This window comes from Mercenaria mercenaria, chromosome 12 (genome assembly GCF_021730395.1).
Source record: "Mercenaria mercenaria strain notata chromosome 12, MADL_Memer_1, whole genome shotgun sequence".
NCBI classification, from domain to species: Eukaryota; Metazoa; Mollusca; class Bivalvia; order Venerida; family Veneridae; genus Mercenaria; species Mercenaria mercenaria.
In genome coordinates, this window is record NC_069372.1 from 20093397 (window position 1) to 20111562 (window position 18166).

Consider the following 18166-nt stretch of genomic DNA (forward strand, 5'->3'; position numbering starts at 1 on the left):
GCCTAGATTTTATCAAGTTAATCATTCTGGCTAAATTTCATGAAGATCAGTTGAAAAATACAGCCTCTATTGCATACACAAGGTTTTTCTTTGATTTGACCTAGTGGCCTAGTTTTTGATCCCAGATGACCCATTTTCGAACTTGGTCTAAATTTCATCAAGGTAATCATTCTGACCAAAATTCATGAAGATCAATTGAAAAATACAGCCTCTATCGCATACACAAGGTTTTTCCTTGATTTGACCTAGTGACCTAGTTTTTGACCCCAGATGACCCATTTTCGAACTCGGCCTAGATTTCATCAAGGTTATCATTCTGACCAGTATTCATGAAGAATAATTGAAAAATACAGCCTCTATCGCATACAAAAGGTTTTTCTTTGATTTGACCTAGTGCCCTAGTTTTTGACCCGAGATGACCCATTTTCGAACTCGGCCTAGATTTCATCAAGGCAATCATTCTGACCAATATTCATGAAGATCAATTGAAAAATACAGCCTCTATCGCATACACAAGGTTTTTCTTTGATCTGACCTAGTGACCTAGTTTTTGACCCGACATGACCCATTTTCGAACTCTGCCTAGATTTCATCAAGGTTATCATTCTGACCAATATTCATGAAGATCAATTGAAAAATACAGCCTCTATCGCATACACAAGGTTTTTCTTTGATCTGACCTAGTGACCTAGTTTTTGACCCGACATGACCCATTTTCGAACTCGGCCTAGATTTCATCAAGGTTATCATTCTGATCAATATTCATGAAGAATAATTGAAAAATACAGCCTCTATCGCATACACAAGGTTTTTCTTTGATTTGACCTAGTGTCCTAGTTTTTGATCCGAGATGACCCATTTTCGAACTCGGCCTAGATTTCATCAAGGTTATCATTCTGACCAACATTCATGAAGATTAATTGAAAAATACAGCCTCTATCGCATACACAAGCTAAATGTTGACAGACGACAGACGCCGGACATCGAGCGATCAGAAAAACTCACCTGAGCATTGCTCAGGTGAGCTAAAAACAATGACAATTTTTTTTTTGGTTGGGTTTAACGTCGCACCGACACATTTTAGGTCATATGGCGAGTTTCCAGCTTTGATGGTGGAGGAAGACCCCAGGTGCCCCTACGTCCATTATTTACAAGATACAAATTTTATTTAAAGTCAGTGTTAATATACAGACAACATTAGCTATGTATAGCTATTGACCGACATGAGATTTTCATTTAATTAATTTCTATTTATTACGGCGTCTAAATAAAGCCTCGAGGGAAAGGGGGTGTTTCAACAATATGATTTATCCAGATCGATATACGGATGCATTCATAAAATTTCAGATGCTCGTACTAGGCTATATACCAATAAAAGAAATTGTTCTTTGTTTCATATAAAATTCAGCTACTTCAGAACAATTTTGTTACAGTTTCTAGATTTTCACTCCGTCGTAGACCTATTTTCCACAAGATATCCATACATTTGCTTCAAGAAAACGAAAAGAAAAATGGGTGTTGAATAGTATGCAGTGAAATGCAAGTCAACTGAAGTCAGGTACCCTCATATTGCCACATTTCAGAAAGCGGTCCCCAGAATAAACACCCTACTTTCGTTTTCAAGTAAACAACTCGAAAACATGCGAGTATTAGCATGAAACATGTCCTATTTTATGTAAAATTCATTCCACGAGTGAAATAATGCCCATCTGGCCCCCGATTTACTTGCAAATGCGCGAAAAATGAAAAAATTAGGATCTATTTATTAGGGACTTCTTTCGACTACACCACGGAAGCACATTTTGGATCGAATTACTGCATTTTAACCTACTACTACCATTTTAAGCAACAGCCTTTTCAATGGCATATTGCATATAAATTGATTTTACAACAGAACAATAGTGTCATTAAAATATGGGTGGGGGGGAAGGGTTGTTGTTTGTTTGTTTGTAAATTGTTAACGCCATACCTTAACAATTTGTTACAACATGAAATGCAGTGTCCTGTCCCAAACACTACTAACAGAAAATAACAAGAGCTGTCAGTGGACAGCGCGCTCGACTATTCTCAGTGCTTGATAGTATAATATAAGCTATGAGTAAAACTTTAACATTACAATAAGCATATTCTAAGTCGAAAAGGGGCCGTAATTCAGTCAAAATGCTTGATAGAGTTGCCTCCTCCTTTTTACAGACTGGGGTCATGATGGTAAACTAGTAGTATGCAAAATATGAAAGCAATATCTCAATGGACTTTGAAAATATTTGGGGTGGTACGCAAACTTTAACATTTATTCTAAGTCGAAAAGGGGCCATAATTCAGTCAAAATGCTTGATAGAGTTGCCTCCTCCTTTTTACAGACTGGGGTCATGATGGTAAACAAGTATGCAAAATATGAAAGCAATATCTCAATGGACTTTGAAAATATTTGGGGTGGTACGCAAACTTTAACATTTATTCTAAGTCGAAAAGGGGCCATAATTCAGTCAAAATGCTTGATAGAGTTGCCTCCTCCTTTTTACAGACTGGGGTCATGATGTTAAACAAGTATGCAAAATATGAAAGCAATATCTCAATGGACTTGGAAAATATTTGGGATGGTACGCAAACTTTAACATTTATTCTAAGTTGAAAAGGGGCCATAATTCAGTCAAAATGCTTGATAGAGTTGCCTCCTCCTTTTTACAGACTGGGGTCATGATGGTAAACAAGTATGCAAAATATGAAAGCAATATCTCAATAGACTTTGAAAATATTTGGGGTGGTACGCAAACTTTAACATTTGTGTGACGCTCACACTCACGCAGGGGCGAGTAGGATAGCTCCCCTATTCTTCGAATAGTCGAGCTAAAAACTAATGTGTAATGACTAAGTGTTACTACCACATCTCTGCGATAATGGCGGAGTGGGAACAGTTCCATCCATTGAAGGATGAACCAAGCGATAGAAGACGGTTAATTCAGCACATGATCCTTTTGACTGCTTTAGCTGTCGCAAATAAGGTGTTCGATTGAATATAAGAAAAATATTTGTAAGTAATGACCTGGTTTGATGGTGTCATATGGCAGTAAAGCAGGCCTACGATTTCCCAAACCGCCAAATGTCAAGTACTTAACAAGAAACACAGACAATTAGGCAAAAGCGATGGAGTCTCGACAGCCAAATCAGGTAAGAAAGCAGGACATTTATTGAGATACAAAATAACAGGAACATAATATTGCCAAAATTGATAGTAAAAACTCATTATATTGCAGGTAAAACTACAAATGTTTGAAAAACTCATATGCCACCGATGCCACTCTTTGGAGTTACTGGCTAATTTTAAGTAATGGTACTTGATAAATGATACATGAAAGCATCAAAAGTAAACAGGTCTTTTCCAGAGGTAAAAGCAAAACAAATATGTAAATAAGCCGCACCATGAGAAAACCAACATAGTGGGTTTGCGACCAGCATGGATCCAGACCAGCCTGTGCATCCACGCAGTCTGGTCAGGATCCATGCTGTTAGCTTTCAAAGCCTATTGGAATTAGAGAAACTGTTAGCGAACAGCATGGATCCTGACCAGACTGCGCGGATGCGCAGGCTGGTCTGGATCCATGCTGGTCGCAAACCCACTATGTTGGTTTTCTCATGGCACAGCTCATTAATGTTTTATATATTTTCTGACTGGTTTGGTTATTTAACCTTCAAAATAATACCATTAACTAAGACTGACAGTGGATGACTTTACATACTTCTAAAACTTAGACTGATTTATACACAAGACCTGTTTGTTGACAGCACACTGGACTATCCGAAGAAGTGATTAAGTATGGGGTCAAAATATTACCATTGATTTTCAGGTTTCTAATTTCTTTGTCAAAAAAAGGGCCATAACTGAACCAAAATCCTTGTCCTAGTTATGTAGTCTTGCTTACATGTGGAGACTGTAATTGTAAACACATGTTCAAAGTTACACAGTCATAAGTCAAACATCTTAAGAAAAAAATATGGACTGGTTTGAAAAACTTAAATGATTTCCATGTCCAAAAAGGGCCAAAATTCAGCCAAATATCTTTGACATAGCTACATACCCTTGATTAAAGATGGAGATCATGACGATGGACAAGTGTTCAAAGTTTCAAAGCCACAAGTCAAATAGTTTTGACAAAACATGGACTTGTATGAAAACGGAACAAATTTCCAAGTCAAAGAAGGGCCACAATTCAACCAAAATGCTTGAAAGAGTTACGTACTCTTGCCTGCAGATATATTCTGTTATAATAAACAAGTTTAAAGTTCCAAAGCCATAATGTAAAACAGTTTACACAAAATATGAACTGGTACAAAAAAACTTAACCAAGATTTGTAAATTTGAAGGGGCCATAATTCAAACAAAATCCTTCATAGAGTTATGTACTCTTGCCTAAAACTAAAAATGGTGATGGTACACAAGTGCTGAAAGTTTCAAAGCCATATGTCCAAAGTTTTTTTCAAAATGTAGACTAATACGAAGAACTTCACCAAGGTGTAACACCAACGCCTAGTCGAGTAGTCGAGTAGGATAGCTCTCCTTATTCTTTAGTAGTTAGTAGCCGAACTAAGTGTCCCAGAGTTATCCCAAAACTAAACATTCAGTAAAGAGAAGATCAATTCCTATACCATTATGCTATGTTAAAATTAAAACAATTGTTTCATAAGTTCATTAACTTTACCATCTTTTTGCTAAGGCAGTTCCTAATTTAAAATGGGTCAAATGCAACTTGAGAGTGGTCCATGCTAGGGTGCTGCAGACCTAGTTCTGTGTAATCTGACCAGTAGTTTCACAGCAGAAAATGTTTAAGTAAATGACGGAAGACACACCATCCACAGCCCATCATAAACCCTTGGATTAGGTAAGCGGTAAATACGTAATTTTGGAGGAATACTTCCTTGACAACATTTTATCACTGAATGACACAACATAATGGACACATTCTTCTGTTTAATTGACTGAAAAACATGGTAACAGACATTATCATGACACAGAAATCATATATCAGTTGAAAATCAAACTAAAGTTTCATAATATGTGATCTACTGTTGAATATCTATTAATCATTTGTAATATTTTGTACTTGTATTTCTGCTGTTGAAGAACTTTCATATTAATCATTATTTGTACTTCTGCTATAGAAAAGCTTTCGTATCAATCATTTGTAATATTTTGTACTTGTATTTCTGCTGCAGAAGATCTTTCATATTATTCATTATTTGTACTTCTGCTGTAGAAAAGCTTTCATATCAATCATTTGTAATATTTTGTACTTGTATTTCTGTAGTAAAAAGCTTTCATATCAGTCATTTCTAATATTTTGTACTTTTTGCTGATGCTCTCATTTCCCTTTTAGTTCTACCATACAGCATCCATTTTCAACATTATACCCGCAACTGGTGCATTTTATAAAATATGTCATGGTCTAAAGCTAATCCATACTCACTTGAAACTTGTTCTGCTTATCTATTAAAGTGTGAATCCTTAACTGACTTCAATACAAAATTTCACTTTTCTATTGTCTGATAGTCCCAAGTCTGCATAGTTTAGTGTTTGTTTGTGTAGACGTCCTTAACATGCACTTTTGATTGAAAAGCCTAAGAGTGAATATTACAAATCCTTAAATGACCTTAGAAGACTTACATCTTAATGTAAGACAACAAGATATATCACAGTATATATTTAAAATTGCTCCAGTATATTTTCTCCACTAGGTCAATGTCTTAAATAATAATCCACCACTGTAGAGAATGCTGCGAAACCTGCCGCTCCAAAAGCCGCTGCCTTTAATCCCGCTGTAAAAAATGGTGAACATTTATATAGTGTATAAACTTTTATATAAGTAATTACAAATATTCTGTCATCCGAAGGCCGAAAATTTTTAAGCTATTCATATATGAGCCGCACCATGAGAAAGCCAACATAGTGCATTTGCGACCAGCATGGATCCAGACCAGCCTGCGCATCTGCACAGTCTGCGGCTGGTCAGGATCCATGTTGTTCGCTAACAATTTCTCTAATTGCAATAGGCTTTGAAAGCACACAGCATGGATCCTGACCAGACTGCGTGAATGCGCAGGCTGGTCTGGATCCATGCTGGTCGCAAATGCACTATGTTGGTTTTCTCATGGTGCACCTCGTACGACAGGATATTGTTATGAAAACAGTTGCTTATCTCATGCTTACAGTATGTAACTATAATCCATTGTTCTTTAATCTAAAGCCATCCTCTTAGCATTCAAAAAGCATGAAATTTATAACAAGCAAGATACAAATACAGATCTATTTACTGGTTCATAATTAGTTCTTTAAAGTTTTTTTTTTTTCTATTTCTAACTTTTTTAGCCCTTCAATGCAGTAACATAGATCCCTTTAAACAAATCTGAGAGAGATCCATGCAGGAAAACTTCTGACCAAGTTTGGTGAAAATCCATTAAGGGCTCTTGAGAAAAATTGTTTAAAGAAAGATGTTCAGATCCCTGTCCAGGCACTGGAAATTTCTGAAATGCTCTTGAGTGTCTCCCACCTAACTTAAGGCCTTTACTGGTTCTTTCCAGGAAAGATGGCTTCACGTATACCGGTGCTATACACGGGCTCGTTAAAGAACTAGACTGTCCATTTGCAAACAGCTAGGCTAAGTTAGCCAGACAAGTCTAAAAAGGATTTCTCTCTATCTGTTCTGGGGGCTTTATCTCCCTCTGTCCCTCTGGTCAGATCTCTCTGCGTCTGTACTAAAAAGAGGATGAATTTCACACCGTGTGGTGCGTTTGCTCTATGAAAAGCACCTTTGAACGTGTAAAAGGGGGATAATATTCAGGAAATATTGGTGCAAGAGTTATAGCACTTATGTCATATGATGCGCGTGAAGATGTGGAACAACTATTTTAAGTTTGAATTTAGTAATAACAGAGATAGAGTGAAAGTGCACCAAAATTTTAACCTGAAATTCTAAGTAAAAAGGAGGCATAATTCATGGAAAACTGGTTCCAGAGTGATGGACCTTGTGTCATATGTGGGTGATGATGTGAAACAACTACTTTAAATTTTAATCAAATCCATTTAGTATTTACTGAGATAGAGTGAAAGTGCACCAAAACTTTAACCTGAAATTCTAAGTCAAAAGGGGGGATAATTCATGAAATATTTGCGGAAGAGTTATGGCCCTTGTGCCATTTGATGTAGGTGATGATGAGGAATAACTATTTTAAGTTTGAAACAAGAAACGCGGCAATGCCACGAAACCAGGTTTTCAACACTTTTCATAAGAATAAACAAGAGTGCCAGAATGTCACAATATACGCCCGTCACAGCAAATTTCTTTACTCTAGCACCTGTATTTGCAGATGTAATTTTAATTTTGTGGTTGTTTAGTAATCATTGTAATTCTTTTGTTTTTCTAAGTCCACAAAAAAACTCCTTACCAGGTAGAGATACCTTAAAATACACCTAAAATTAGAAAGTAACAACTACGTTGTACCACAGAAAAGTGGTCTTGGTTTTTCCCTACGGTCAATTATAAAAAAGTTACAATATAAGTTATTTATAGTAACAACTAAGGGAAGTTAATCTTTAAAAAAAAAAAAAAAAAAAAAAAAAATTGTAAGTCCACACAGAAATCCTTACCAGGTAGAGATTGGTCAAAATACACCTCAAAATTGGATGTAACATGCATGTTGTACTACAGACAAGAGATCACAGAGTGATCTTGGCGCCCACCAAAGTGCCATTTTTGAGTGTTCCAAATTTCAAGACTTACTGACTAGCTCAAGGTCAAATTTCATTTCCTTACACAACACTGTGCATGTGGTCCAAATTCAAAAGCTGTAGCTTGAGAAATGTGAAAGTAGGTCACTAGATCAATTTCAAGGACAAAGTTCTTTGTACACAAAACTGTGCATGTGCATCAAGTTTGAAGGCTGTAGTTTGAGAAATTTGAAAGTAGGTCACTAGGTCAATCTTAAGGTCACAGTTTATTTTGGTACAAAAAACTATGCAAGTGGTCCAAATTTGAAGGCTGTAGCTTGAGAAATGTGGAAGTAGGTCACTAGGTCAATGTCAAAGTTTGTTTCGGTACACAATCCTATGCATGTGGTCTAAATTTGAAGCCTGTAGCTACAGAAATGTGAAAGTAGGTCACTAGGTCAATCTTAAGGTCAAAGTTCATTTCGGTACATAAAACTAAGCAAGTGGTCCAAATTTGAAGGCTGTAGCTCGAGAAATGTGAAAGTAGGTCACTAGGTCAAAATCAAGGTCAAATTTTATTTCGGAACACAGAACTATGCATGTGGTCCAAATTTGAAGCCTGTACCTTCAAAAATGTGAAATTAGGTCACTAGGTCAATGTAAAGGTCAAAGTTTGTTTCGGTACACAAAACTATGCAAGTGGTCCAAATTTGAAGGCTGTAGCTCGAGAAATGTGAAAGTAGGTCACTAGGTCAAAATCAACGTCAAATTTTTTTCGGAACACAGAACTATGCATGTGGTCCAAATTTGAAGCCTGTACCTTCAAACATGTGAAAGTATGTCACTAGGTCAATCTTAAGGTCACAGTTTATTTTGGTACAAAAAACTATGCAAGTGGTCCAAATTTGAAGGCTGTAGCTTGAGAAATGTGAAAGTAGGTCACTAGGTCAATGTCAAAGTTTGTTTCGGTACACAATCCTATGCATGTGGTCTAAAATTTGAAGCCTGTAGCTACAGAAATGTGAAAGTAGGTCACTAGGTCAATCTTAAGGTCAAAGTTCATTTCGGTACACAAAACTAAGCAAGTGGTCCAAATTTGAAGGCTGTAGCTTGAGAAATGTGAAAGTAGGTCACTAGGTCAAAATCAAGGTCAAATTTTATTTCGGAACACAGAACTATGCATGTGGTCCAAATTTGAAGCCTGTACCTTCAAAAATGTGAAAGTAGGTCACTAGGTCAATGTAAAGGTCAAAGTTTGTTTCGGTACACAAAACTATGCAAGTGGTCCAAATTTGAAGGCTGTAGCTCGAGAAATGTGAAAGTAGGTCACTAGGTCAAAATCAATGTCAAATTTTTTTCGGAACACAGAACTATGCATGTGGTCCAAATTTGAAGCCTGTAACTTCAAACATGTGAAAGTAGGTCACTAGGTCAATGTAAAGGTCAAAGTTTGTTTCGGTACACAAAACTAAGCATGTGGTCCAAATTTGAAGGCTGTAGCTCGAGAAATGTGAAAGTAGGTCACTAGGTCAAAATCAAGGTCAAATTTCATTTCGGAACACAAAACTATGCATGTGGTCCAAATTTGAAGCCTGTACCTTCAAAAATGTGAAAGTAGGTCACTAGGTCAATGTCAAGGTCAAAGTTTTTTCAGTGCTCAAAACTATGCACGTGGTCCAAATTTGAAGGCTGTAGCTACAGAAATGTGAAAGTAGGTCACTAGGTCAATACCAAGGTCAACTCATGTCAAGGTTCATCTTGCCACTCAAAACCATACATGTGGTCCAAATTTGAATATTGTAGGTTACTGACAAGAAGATTTTAAAAGCTTTTCCCTATATAAGTCTATATGAACCATGTGACCCCCAGGGCGGGGCCATATTTGACCCTAGGGGGATAATTTGACCAAACTTGGTAGAGAACCACTAGATGATGCTACATAACAAATATCAAAGCCCTAGGTTTTGTGGTTTGGGCAAGAAGATATTCAAAGTTTTTCCCTATATAAGTCTATGTAAACCATGTGACCCCCGGGGCGGGGCCATATTTGACCCTAGGGGGATAATTTGAAAAAGCTTAGTAGAAGACCACTAGATGATGTCACATACAAAATATCAAAGCCCTAGGCCCTATGGTTTTGAACAAGAGGTTTTTCAAAGTTTTTCCCTATATAAGTCTATATAAACCATGTGACCCCCGGGCGGGGCCATATTAGACCCCGGGGAAATAATTTGAATCATCTTGGTAGAGGACCACTAGATGATGCTTCATACCAAATATCAAAGCCCTAGGCTCTGTGGTTTTGGACAAGAAGATTTTCAAAGTTTTTCCCTATATAAATCTATGTAAATTATAGAAATAAACAAAGGGCCATAACTCACTAAAAAATTGTTGAACCAGTCTGATTTTCAGGGGGACACAACTAGAGTACCAATACAACATTCTGACAAAGTTTGGTCAAAATGCCCCTGGTAGTTTCTGAGGAGATGCGATAACGAGAAATTGTTAACGGAAGGACGGACGGACGGACGGACGGACGTCGGACCACGGACGCAGAGTGATTTGAATAGCCCACCATCTGATGATGGTGGGCTAAAAACTGATCTCGATTTTTCCCTACGTCTAGTAATGAAAAAGTTACAATATAAGCTATTTATAGTAACAACAAAGGGAAGTAATTCTAAAGAAGGGAACTGCGCAAGACACTTCGTCTCATGATGGTGTATAATTGTGCCAAGTTACATCAAAATCCCTCTATGCATGAAGAAGATATGCTCCGGACAAAGTTTTCATTCTTGTATCCTTTGACCTCTAAGTGTGACCTTGACCTTAGACCTAGGGACCTGGTTCTTGCGCATGACACTCCGTCTCATGATGGTGAACAATTGTGCCAACTTTCATCAAAATCCCTCCATGCATGTAGAAGATATGCTAACCCTAACCCTAACCTAACCCTAACCCTATTTTTAGTAACAATGACCTTGACCTTGATCCCAGAAACCCCAAAATCAATCCCAAGCTACAACTTTATATAAGTTTTCTATACACCAAGTTTCATCATGATAGCTCATTCCTAAGTTAAGTTATTGACCGGAAACCCTTTTTCTATTTTAAGTAACAGTGACATTGACCTTGACCCCAGAAACCCCAAAATCAATCCCAGCCTTTGTCTTGATATAAGCTACATACATACCAAGTTTTATTCAAATATCTTTACCGAAACAGAAGTTACTGACCGGAAACACCAGTCTGACGCCACCATCCGCCCGACCGCCCGCCCGACCAACGACATACCCCAATCTTATAACTCAGGTTTTCGTTGAAAACCTGGTTAACAAATCCATTAAGTAACTGCAGAGATAAAGAGAAAGTGCATCAAAACTTTAACCAAAGTGCTGAAGCGGAAGGACGCCGGGTCGGGCAAGACAGCTCTCCATACTTTGTATATAGTCACCCTAAAAACTGAACTGTTGGGCTGAAAGTCTTCTTAAGTCCTAAATATTCCCTTTTCTGCATAAAATCAAGATCAATCATGAAAATGCATTGAATAATACCTCTCAAGCCTAACACACCGCCCACTATAGCTCCTGAGATAGTTCCATTTGACAGGGGACTCTTCCCACGATACTGTAAATAAAACAACAATAAATGCATTTTGGAAACATGCTTTTGTCACCCCCAAAAAAAAAACACAAAAAAAGAAGAAAAAAAAATATGAAAAAAGAAAAAAAAATTGGATCTCAGTGAGATTTGAACTGACACCCTTCCATTCAACAGCACAAAATCTTTTTTATTTCAAATTTTTCCCCAGTAAGAGTAGAAGTGACTATGACCATGATGACAGATTTGTAGTCCGTTAAAAAACTCAGTCAGAGCTTATGTTGTATTGTTATATGTCTTGCCGACTTAAAATAAAACTTATCTTATCTTAAAGCTTTAGGCTACAATTACATGCTTATATATTAAACACATACACTTTCTAGTAGACATTCAGTCCCAGCAAACATAAATCCAATAGTGCCAAAGTTTTTCCCATACGATGCACATCTGACTTTCATCTCTTTGAGTACTGCACGTGTTGATGGTGTTTGGTCTGGTGTGGTTGTTGTGTAAGTAGATATTGGATCCATACCCACCGTAAACAAACCGATAGCTCCACCAAGTGCAAACCCTGTCAAAAGAACACAAGGGCACATAATTTGACCAAAATGCATGTCAGAGTTATGGGACTTGATGCAATCAACTAGTTTTATAACCCCGAAGGCACATGTGAAGTTTCAGTTTAATATCTACATTTGTTCTGCAGATAGTAACTTGCATGCAAAACTTTAACCAGAATTTTCTAAGTCCAAAAGGGGGCATAATTTGCCCAAAATACATGTCAGTGTTATGGTATTTGACCCAGTGAGGTTGGCAATTGATCTAGAAAAAGAAAAAAATAAGTTTCAAATCTATATGCATTTAAGTAATAGCTGTATGTACTTGCATGCAAAACTTTAACCAGGATTTTCTAAGTCCAAAAGGGGACATAATTTGGCCAAAATGCAGGTCAGAGTTATGGGACTTAATGCTATCAACTAGTTTTATAACCCCAAAGACACATGTGAAGTTTCAATTCAATATCTGCATTAGTTTTGGAGATAGTAACTTGCATGTAAAACTTTAATCTGGATTTTCTAAGTCCAAAAGGGGGCATAATTTGCTCAAAATACAAGTCAGAGTTATGGGACTTGACCCAATGGTTTGGTAAAAGACCTAGAAAAAGAAAAAATAAGTTTCAAAGCTATATGCCTATAAATGATAGCCATATGTACTTGCATAAAAATGACAATTTTAGCTACAGAAGTTTGATAGTTTAGATGCAAGAGTAAAAGTGACTACCGGTATGACAAATTTGTAGTCATACATATTACTTACAAGACTGTAATTCTGATGAAATTAATACATGCACTGTGACACTGTTATCTAAATTTCAGTTATCAATTAACTCATACATATTCTTGCACTGACTGCGCATCTGCTAATAACACCGGAAAGGGGAGTTAAGCAGTACACGAAGATAGAAGATAGATAGATATTTATCTTTAAAATTCCAAATATATAGTAAATATCATGACATGAGAAAATTCAGACATCAGCATTAAGAATTTGTCACAGCCTCAGTGTTTTGAGTTTATAGAATAAATTTATGTTCCTAATTCATATCAATTTATAATACATTTGTTTAAATTGCACTATTTCTGTACAAGCTGTTTTTTGGCAATTTCTAGATACCGTTGCTATGACGGTTCACAAAGGTGTTGATGCAACATACTGACATGAGTCTTGTGTATTTCTTGTTTACTATCGGCGCCTGACTTGAAAAAGTATGCGTACAATGGGAATCTATGGATGGACTCGGCATGCGTCCCAGATAAAAAGTATGTGTCCAATTACACAAAATTGAGCGTCCCTGAAAGCCCTGATGAATAAAATAAAATCTAAGTTCTCTGTGAAACATTTAATTCATTCATTAAAGTGAACACATCTAAAGTGATTTTAAGCGAAATAAAGAAGGATAATGCCGTCTGCAAAACGTAGGCAATCCCAGTTAGTACCAGAAAATGCAAAGTAGCAAAATCGAATATTAAAGTCATTAGATGAACTGTTACCACGTCGATTTATCATCTTAAATCTTACTGACAACAAAGAACAATGGGTTTAATCAGCGATATAGGTACAAAATTTAAATTCATCGATTACATGTAGATACAAACTACCTATGCTTTTAACGTAAATCAATGTCGATGACTGACAAAATATAGTTGTACATTTGATAATAGAACCCTATTACAGGAACATTCTCCTCTCTTTTGTACATCTAAAAATAATGTTATACTCAAGAGTTTTCTATTCCTACTATATTACATTAACCACTGATTCTATAACACCACTCTTCAGTTACAAATCCACATTTTCAGCTCCAGTGCAGCCAAAACAACAACTGAAAACCCTACCAACACACCTGCTTATCCTGATTTTGACAAAAGAAAATAGAATTATTGGCACAGAACAAAGTTTGATAATGATTGGGGAAAAAAAGAGAATGTCTGAAATTATGAATCATCAGTGGCATTAAAAAATATCTTTGAACAAAAGAAAGGAAAGCTCATTTACAACATAGGCCTTATTTAAAGAATTATACTAAATATATCTACCATGAGATACGAAAGATTATCAGATGCAATGTGAAAATAGTATGAACAAGAGCTGTCACTATTGGTGACAAATGCCCCTGAAGCATGCCCAAGAATGCTACAGTTGTCTGCGCAAAAAATCCACACATCATTTCATGACCTTGACCCAGATCTTTAGCCTGACACACCTTTTCAATATAGTTAACATTTGTGTCAAATTATTTTCAAATCCCTTATTAAATGGTAGAGTTATGGACCAAACAAGAAACACCTTTGACTTCTAAGTGTGACGTTGACCTTGGAGCTAGGGGTCCGGGTCTTGCAAATGACAGGCATACTACAAAACATGGAGTGGAGTCATGGAGTGGAGTCATGGAGTGGAGTGGTGGAGCGGAGTCAAAATTGGAGTGGAGTCGTGGAGTGGAGTCAAATTTGGAGTGGAGTCAAATTTAGGAGTGGAGTCAAATTTGGAGTGGAGTCATTGAGTCAAAATTTTGAAATGTTGTATTAAGCCTGTGAAGCTCCATCTAAATTCCTGTTAACAAAATAATTGATTTATTGCCCTTTAGAGAAAATGCGAGTCAGTATATATATAATATATTTCTGAAAAAAATAAATGATGTGTCTATATCTATGTTCTAGTTCCATGTATTTCTAACACCTACCATGCGGTTGATTAAATATTTAAAGGTTTTATTAGGGTATATTGGATGGTTGTTGCCTACATTAATTTTCATTTTAAGTGACAGGAGAAAGGACGTGCATTATCATAGTGGTGTCAGTTCCAATTAAAAATGATGAAAACAATTACAAGGGCGTAGGAGCTGGGGCGGCAGGGGCGGCACCCGCCGCCCCAATATTTCGAGGAGCGGCGAAATGCCGAACTCGTAAATTTTTGAAAAGGCTAGAAAATATAATTGAAAATAAATACAGCGGTCTTCCATTTATCATGAAGTGTATCGGCGACTGATATGTACACAGAATCTTGTCATATCGCTGATACCTTGCTAGATCACCCTGGTGACAGGGTATTGTACAAAATCGATAATCCGCAACGAACAAGGTCACTGTATTTTCACGCCCCATCGATCATTTTGTAAAAAGAACCCTAAACTCCGTTCATTCAACCCTCAATGGTTCAAAGAAAACAGTGAACTGCGTTTTACCTTTATAATGCCATTTAATGACTAAAATGCTATAAGGATAAGATTACCCCTTTAAGTCAGGGTCTTGTGCTCGATCCCTTACTTAGACATTACTGGTTCTAACATCGTACCGCCATTACAGTGTTTAAACATAGTAAACTGTAAATAGGGGTGAAAACTCGAAAAAAAAAACGAGTATGTTCAACAGATACTGAGCAGTCCAAGAAGTCGCCAGATTGCACCATTTACTCTAGCTATATGCAAAAAATTCCCGGGGTCACCCGGACCCCGTTCATAGGAGGGGGTAACCCCCTCCCAAACCAACCCCCTCCGCCGCCCCAATGCTCAAATCGTCCCTACGCCCCTGCAATTTGTAGCATTTTATGATGTAGCACTGGATTTATTATTTAAATTTGAAATGGCATTTGCATTTATATATTAAATGTTCATCACTTGGAGATAACATGTTATTTTTCTTGTTTTTTTTCTTTTCTGGTTAATATTAAAAGTAACAGACTTTTAGGTGAAACTTTATAAAATACATGTTTCTTATCTGTGAAATGCATTTGAGACCACTCGGATGAAGGGGCTATTGGAATCATTAGGTCAATGTGACCATTTGAAGAGAATTTTCTTTTAAACATTACAAGCAACAGCCCATTTCTTAACGATCTTACCATCACACTTGCACCAGATTTTAATTCTTCATATCATTTGGATTGATACAGAAATGAAAGTGTAAACGTGGGAATCATTCTATTTTTTATAGATCAAGGCCTTATAGCTCTGACTCTGCTAGACTTTTTAGTCTGATTTGCCATGTAATCACTCCTGATCTAGATCTAGATCTTAAGATCACTTCATATTGTATATAAATATGATTAGGATTCCAAAAGAAATCAAGATACATGTAATGTACTAGATCTAACAAGGTGATATGTAACAAATTGTGTTATACTGAAGGGCCGACAACTCTTGACTTACAGTATACAGGTGTAGCCCAGAATCAAACTTGGCTGAGATTTTAAGATTACATGTGCATTGTATTTTATTTTGATATGTGTGTACATAGATGAAATAGTAATAAATTAACTAAATTATTTGCCCAATATATTTCCAGAAGGTATTTAGCTACCTGTGATAAACACAGAATGGTGAAAATCAATGAAAAATCCAAGTAATAGACAGTTTTGGATGTGCAGAAACATACCGTAGAAGTGGTAAACTTAGCAAGGTGAAAATTTTGGCAAATTGTAAAAATTCGCTGATATTTGTAAATAAAATTGTAATGTACCATAACAATGTGTTATCATTACATAAGTCAGGAAATCAGAAATTTGCTAAAATTTGTGCACCCCAAACAGATGGATTTCAAAAATTGCTAACTTTTTGACACTCAGAGGGTCGTTCAATAAATAATGCTACTCCATGTGTAGTTCCTTAACTGGTGGTTATTTTTCAGTGCGGTTTTACACTGTAAAGCAATTTTTTGGGAACAAAGTAACATCGGAATAAAAAATTCGTTAAAGCCAAATTATAAAAAAATAATTCTTTGAATGAGGTGTACACGCTGGTTACTGGAGCATATAAAAAAATAACCATAACTTCGGTTTGACCTGGGCATCCAGGTCTCAGAATAATAGAATAACTTGTGAAATCTCATAATTCTATCATTTTTGAACGAGATACAGCAATTTGTGATGAGTTTGAGTTTGAGTTTGTTTTTAAACACTTATTGCGTTTTTCATTTTACAAGACAACTAAAACATCTTAACTCGAGGTTAATTCCATCTGAAATGAGTCTCGCTAGCGATTAATCTTAAGTTGTAAGAACTTGTTTCGCAATCGAAAATAAAGAAATTAGTGTAAACTTAAAATACAAGAATTTTTTCAACGATCAACATCACACCTGACAAAATTGCAGAGGCTTATTGTACTCAACTCCTCATTTTTCGAGTAAAAATGTGCAACCATTTAATACAGTAACACTAAATTGTGGGTTGCTATATTGGAAAAATGTTTCATTGTAGCAACCTGCAGCCCGCAAAATATATACATGTACACAAAATTGCGGGCTTCGGGCTGCAGGTCGCGGGTTGATACAATAGAAATTTTGTCAGCAATAAAATTAATGAATTTAACACACCAACATGCATGCTACTTATTTTTTTATTTACCCGAGCTAAACGGTAGTCAATATTGCAATATCAGTGGACATAAACAATTTCAAACACTAATAATGCATAATCACAAATATTAAATTATTTATGTAACAAGTTTAAATATCTAAATTTTATCTGACTCATAAATTCCTCTTGTTTATTTTAAATTAAATACTGTTGAAATAATTCATCTAATAAGATAATTAAACTTGTAAATTGATATTGATATTTGGTATTTAGAATGGGGCTGAAAGGTTCTCATAATAAATCTGTCAACAAGTTTTGAAAATGATCTAAGGCCAAGTGAAAAATTTGTTAAGTAAAACAACAAAAACAACACACTTCAATAAAAAAAAAAAAAACACTGATGAGGAGTGTTATATTTGTTCACTGATAAAGGTTATGAAAAATAATGTCTATTATTATATCCAACCCATCAGAGAATACATCAAGTACTAATTAGAACATGCTCCTACAGTTGTTCAGTTGGAACTTAGTTTTGGAAACTTGGTTATTACTTTTTACCAGTATTTTATATTGTGGTCTATTTGAATATGTTCCCATGGGTTGACCGCCTTTTGATTTGTTTTCAACTGTTCTCAAATAAATAAATTTGTATTTCATATCTATGTGATGCTTTAAAATCTCTTCAAAAACAATGAGATAAAATATACTGACAATTAACAATTTGACCAAGCCCTCTGTTCCGTGTGGCTATAATCAATGTAAGACAAAAGCATTATTATGTTGAATAGTTATAAAAATATCAATAAATAAATATTATTGATAAAACAAATTTGACTCCACTCCATGACTCCACTCCAATTTTGACTCCACTCCACTCCAAATTTGACTCCACTCCATGACTCCACTCCAATTTTGACTCCACTCCACTCCAAATTTGACTCCACTCCATGACTCCACTCCACGACTCCACTCCATGTTTTGTAGTATGCCCAAATGACATGCATCTCAATATAGGGA

The 18166-nt window shown here is 36.1% G+C and overlaps 1 protein-coding gene across 1 annotated transcript; it reads right to left on the reverse strand.

The window, feature by feature from the left end:
• Nucleotides 1-4951: 4951 nt before the first annotated feature.
• LOC123533650 (mitochondrial import inner membrane translocase subunit Tim22-like) lies at nucleotides 4952-11910 on the reverse strand. The gene is made up of 3 exons (XM_045315385.2): nucleotides 11674-11910; nucleotides 11254-11326; nucleotides 4952-5811 (listed from the first exon to the last, which is right to left on the reverse strand). Exons 1-3 carry the CDS (start codon nucleotides 11893-11895, stop codon nucleotides 5732-5734), a joined length of 375 nt encoding a protein of 124 aa, XP_045171320.2. The 5' UTR covers nucleotides 11896-11910; the 3' UTR covers nucleotides 4952-5731.
• Nucleotides 11911-18166: the final 6256 nt, after the last annotated feature.

Excerpts from the sequence above, each read along its gene's own strand:
- LOC123533650 (XM_045315385.2), bottom strand. The coding sequence starts at position 11,895 with ATGTGCCCTTGTGTTCTTTTGACAGGGTTTGCACTTGGTGGAGCTATC. Across the intron at positions 11,327-11,673 it reads CTGAATGTCTACTAGAAAGT|TATCGTGGGAAGAGTCCCCT; the intron begins GTATGTGTTTAA and ends TTTTATTTACAG. Across the intron at positions 5,812-11,253 it reads CGGTGTGTTAGGCTTGAGAG|CGGGATTAAAGGCAGCGGCT; the intron begins GTATTATTCAAT and ends CATTTTTTACAG.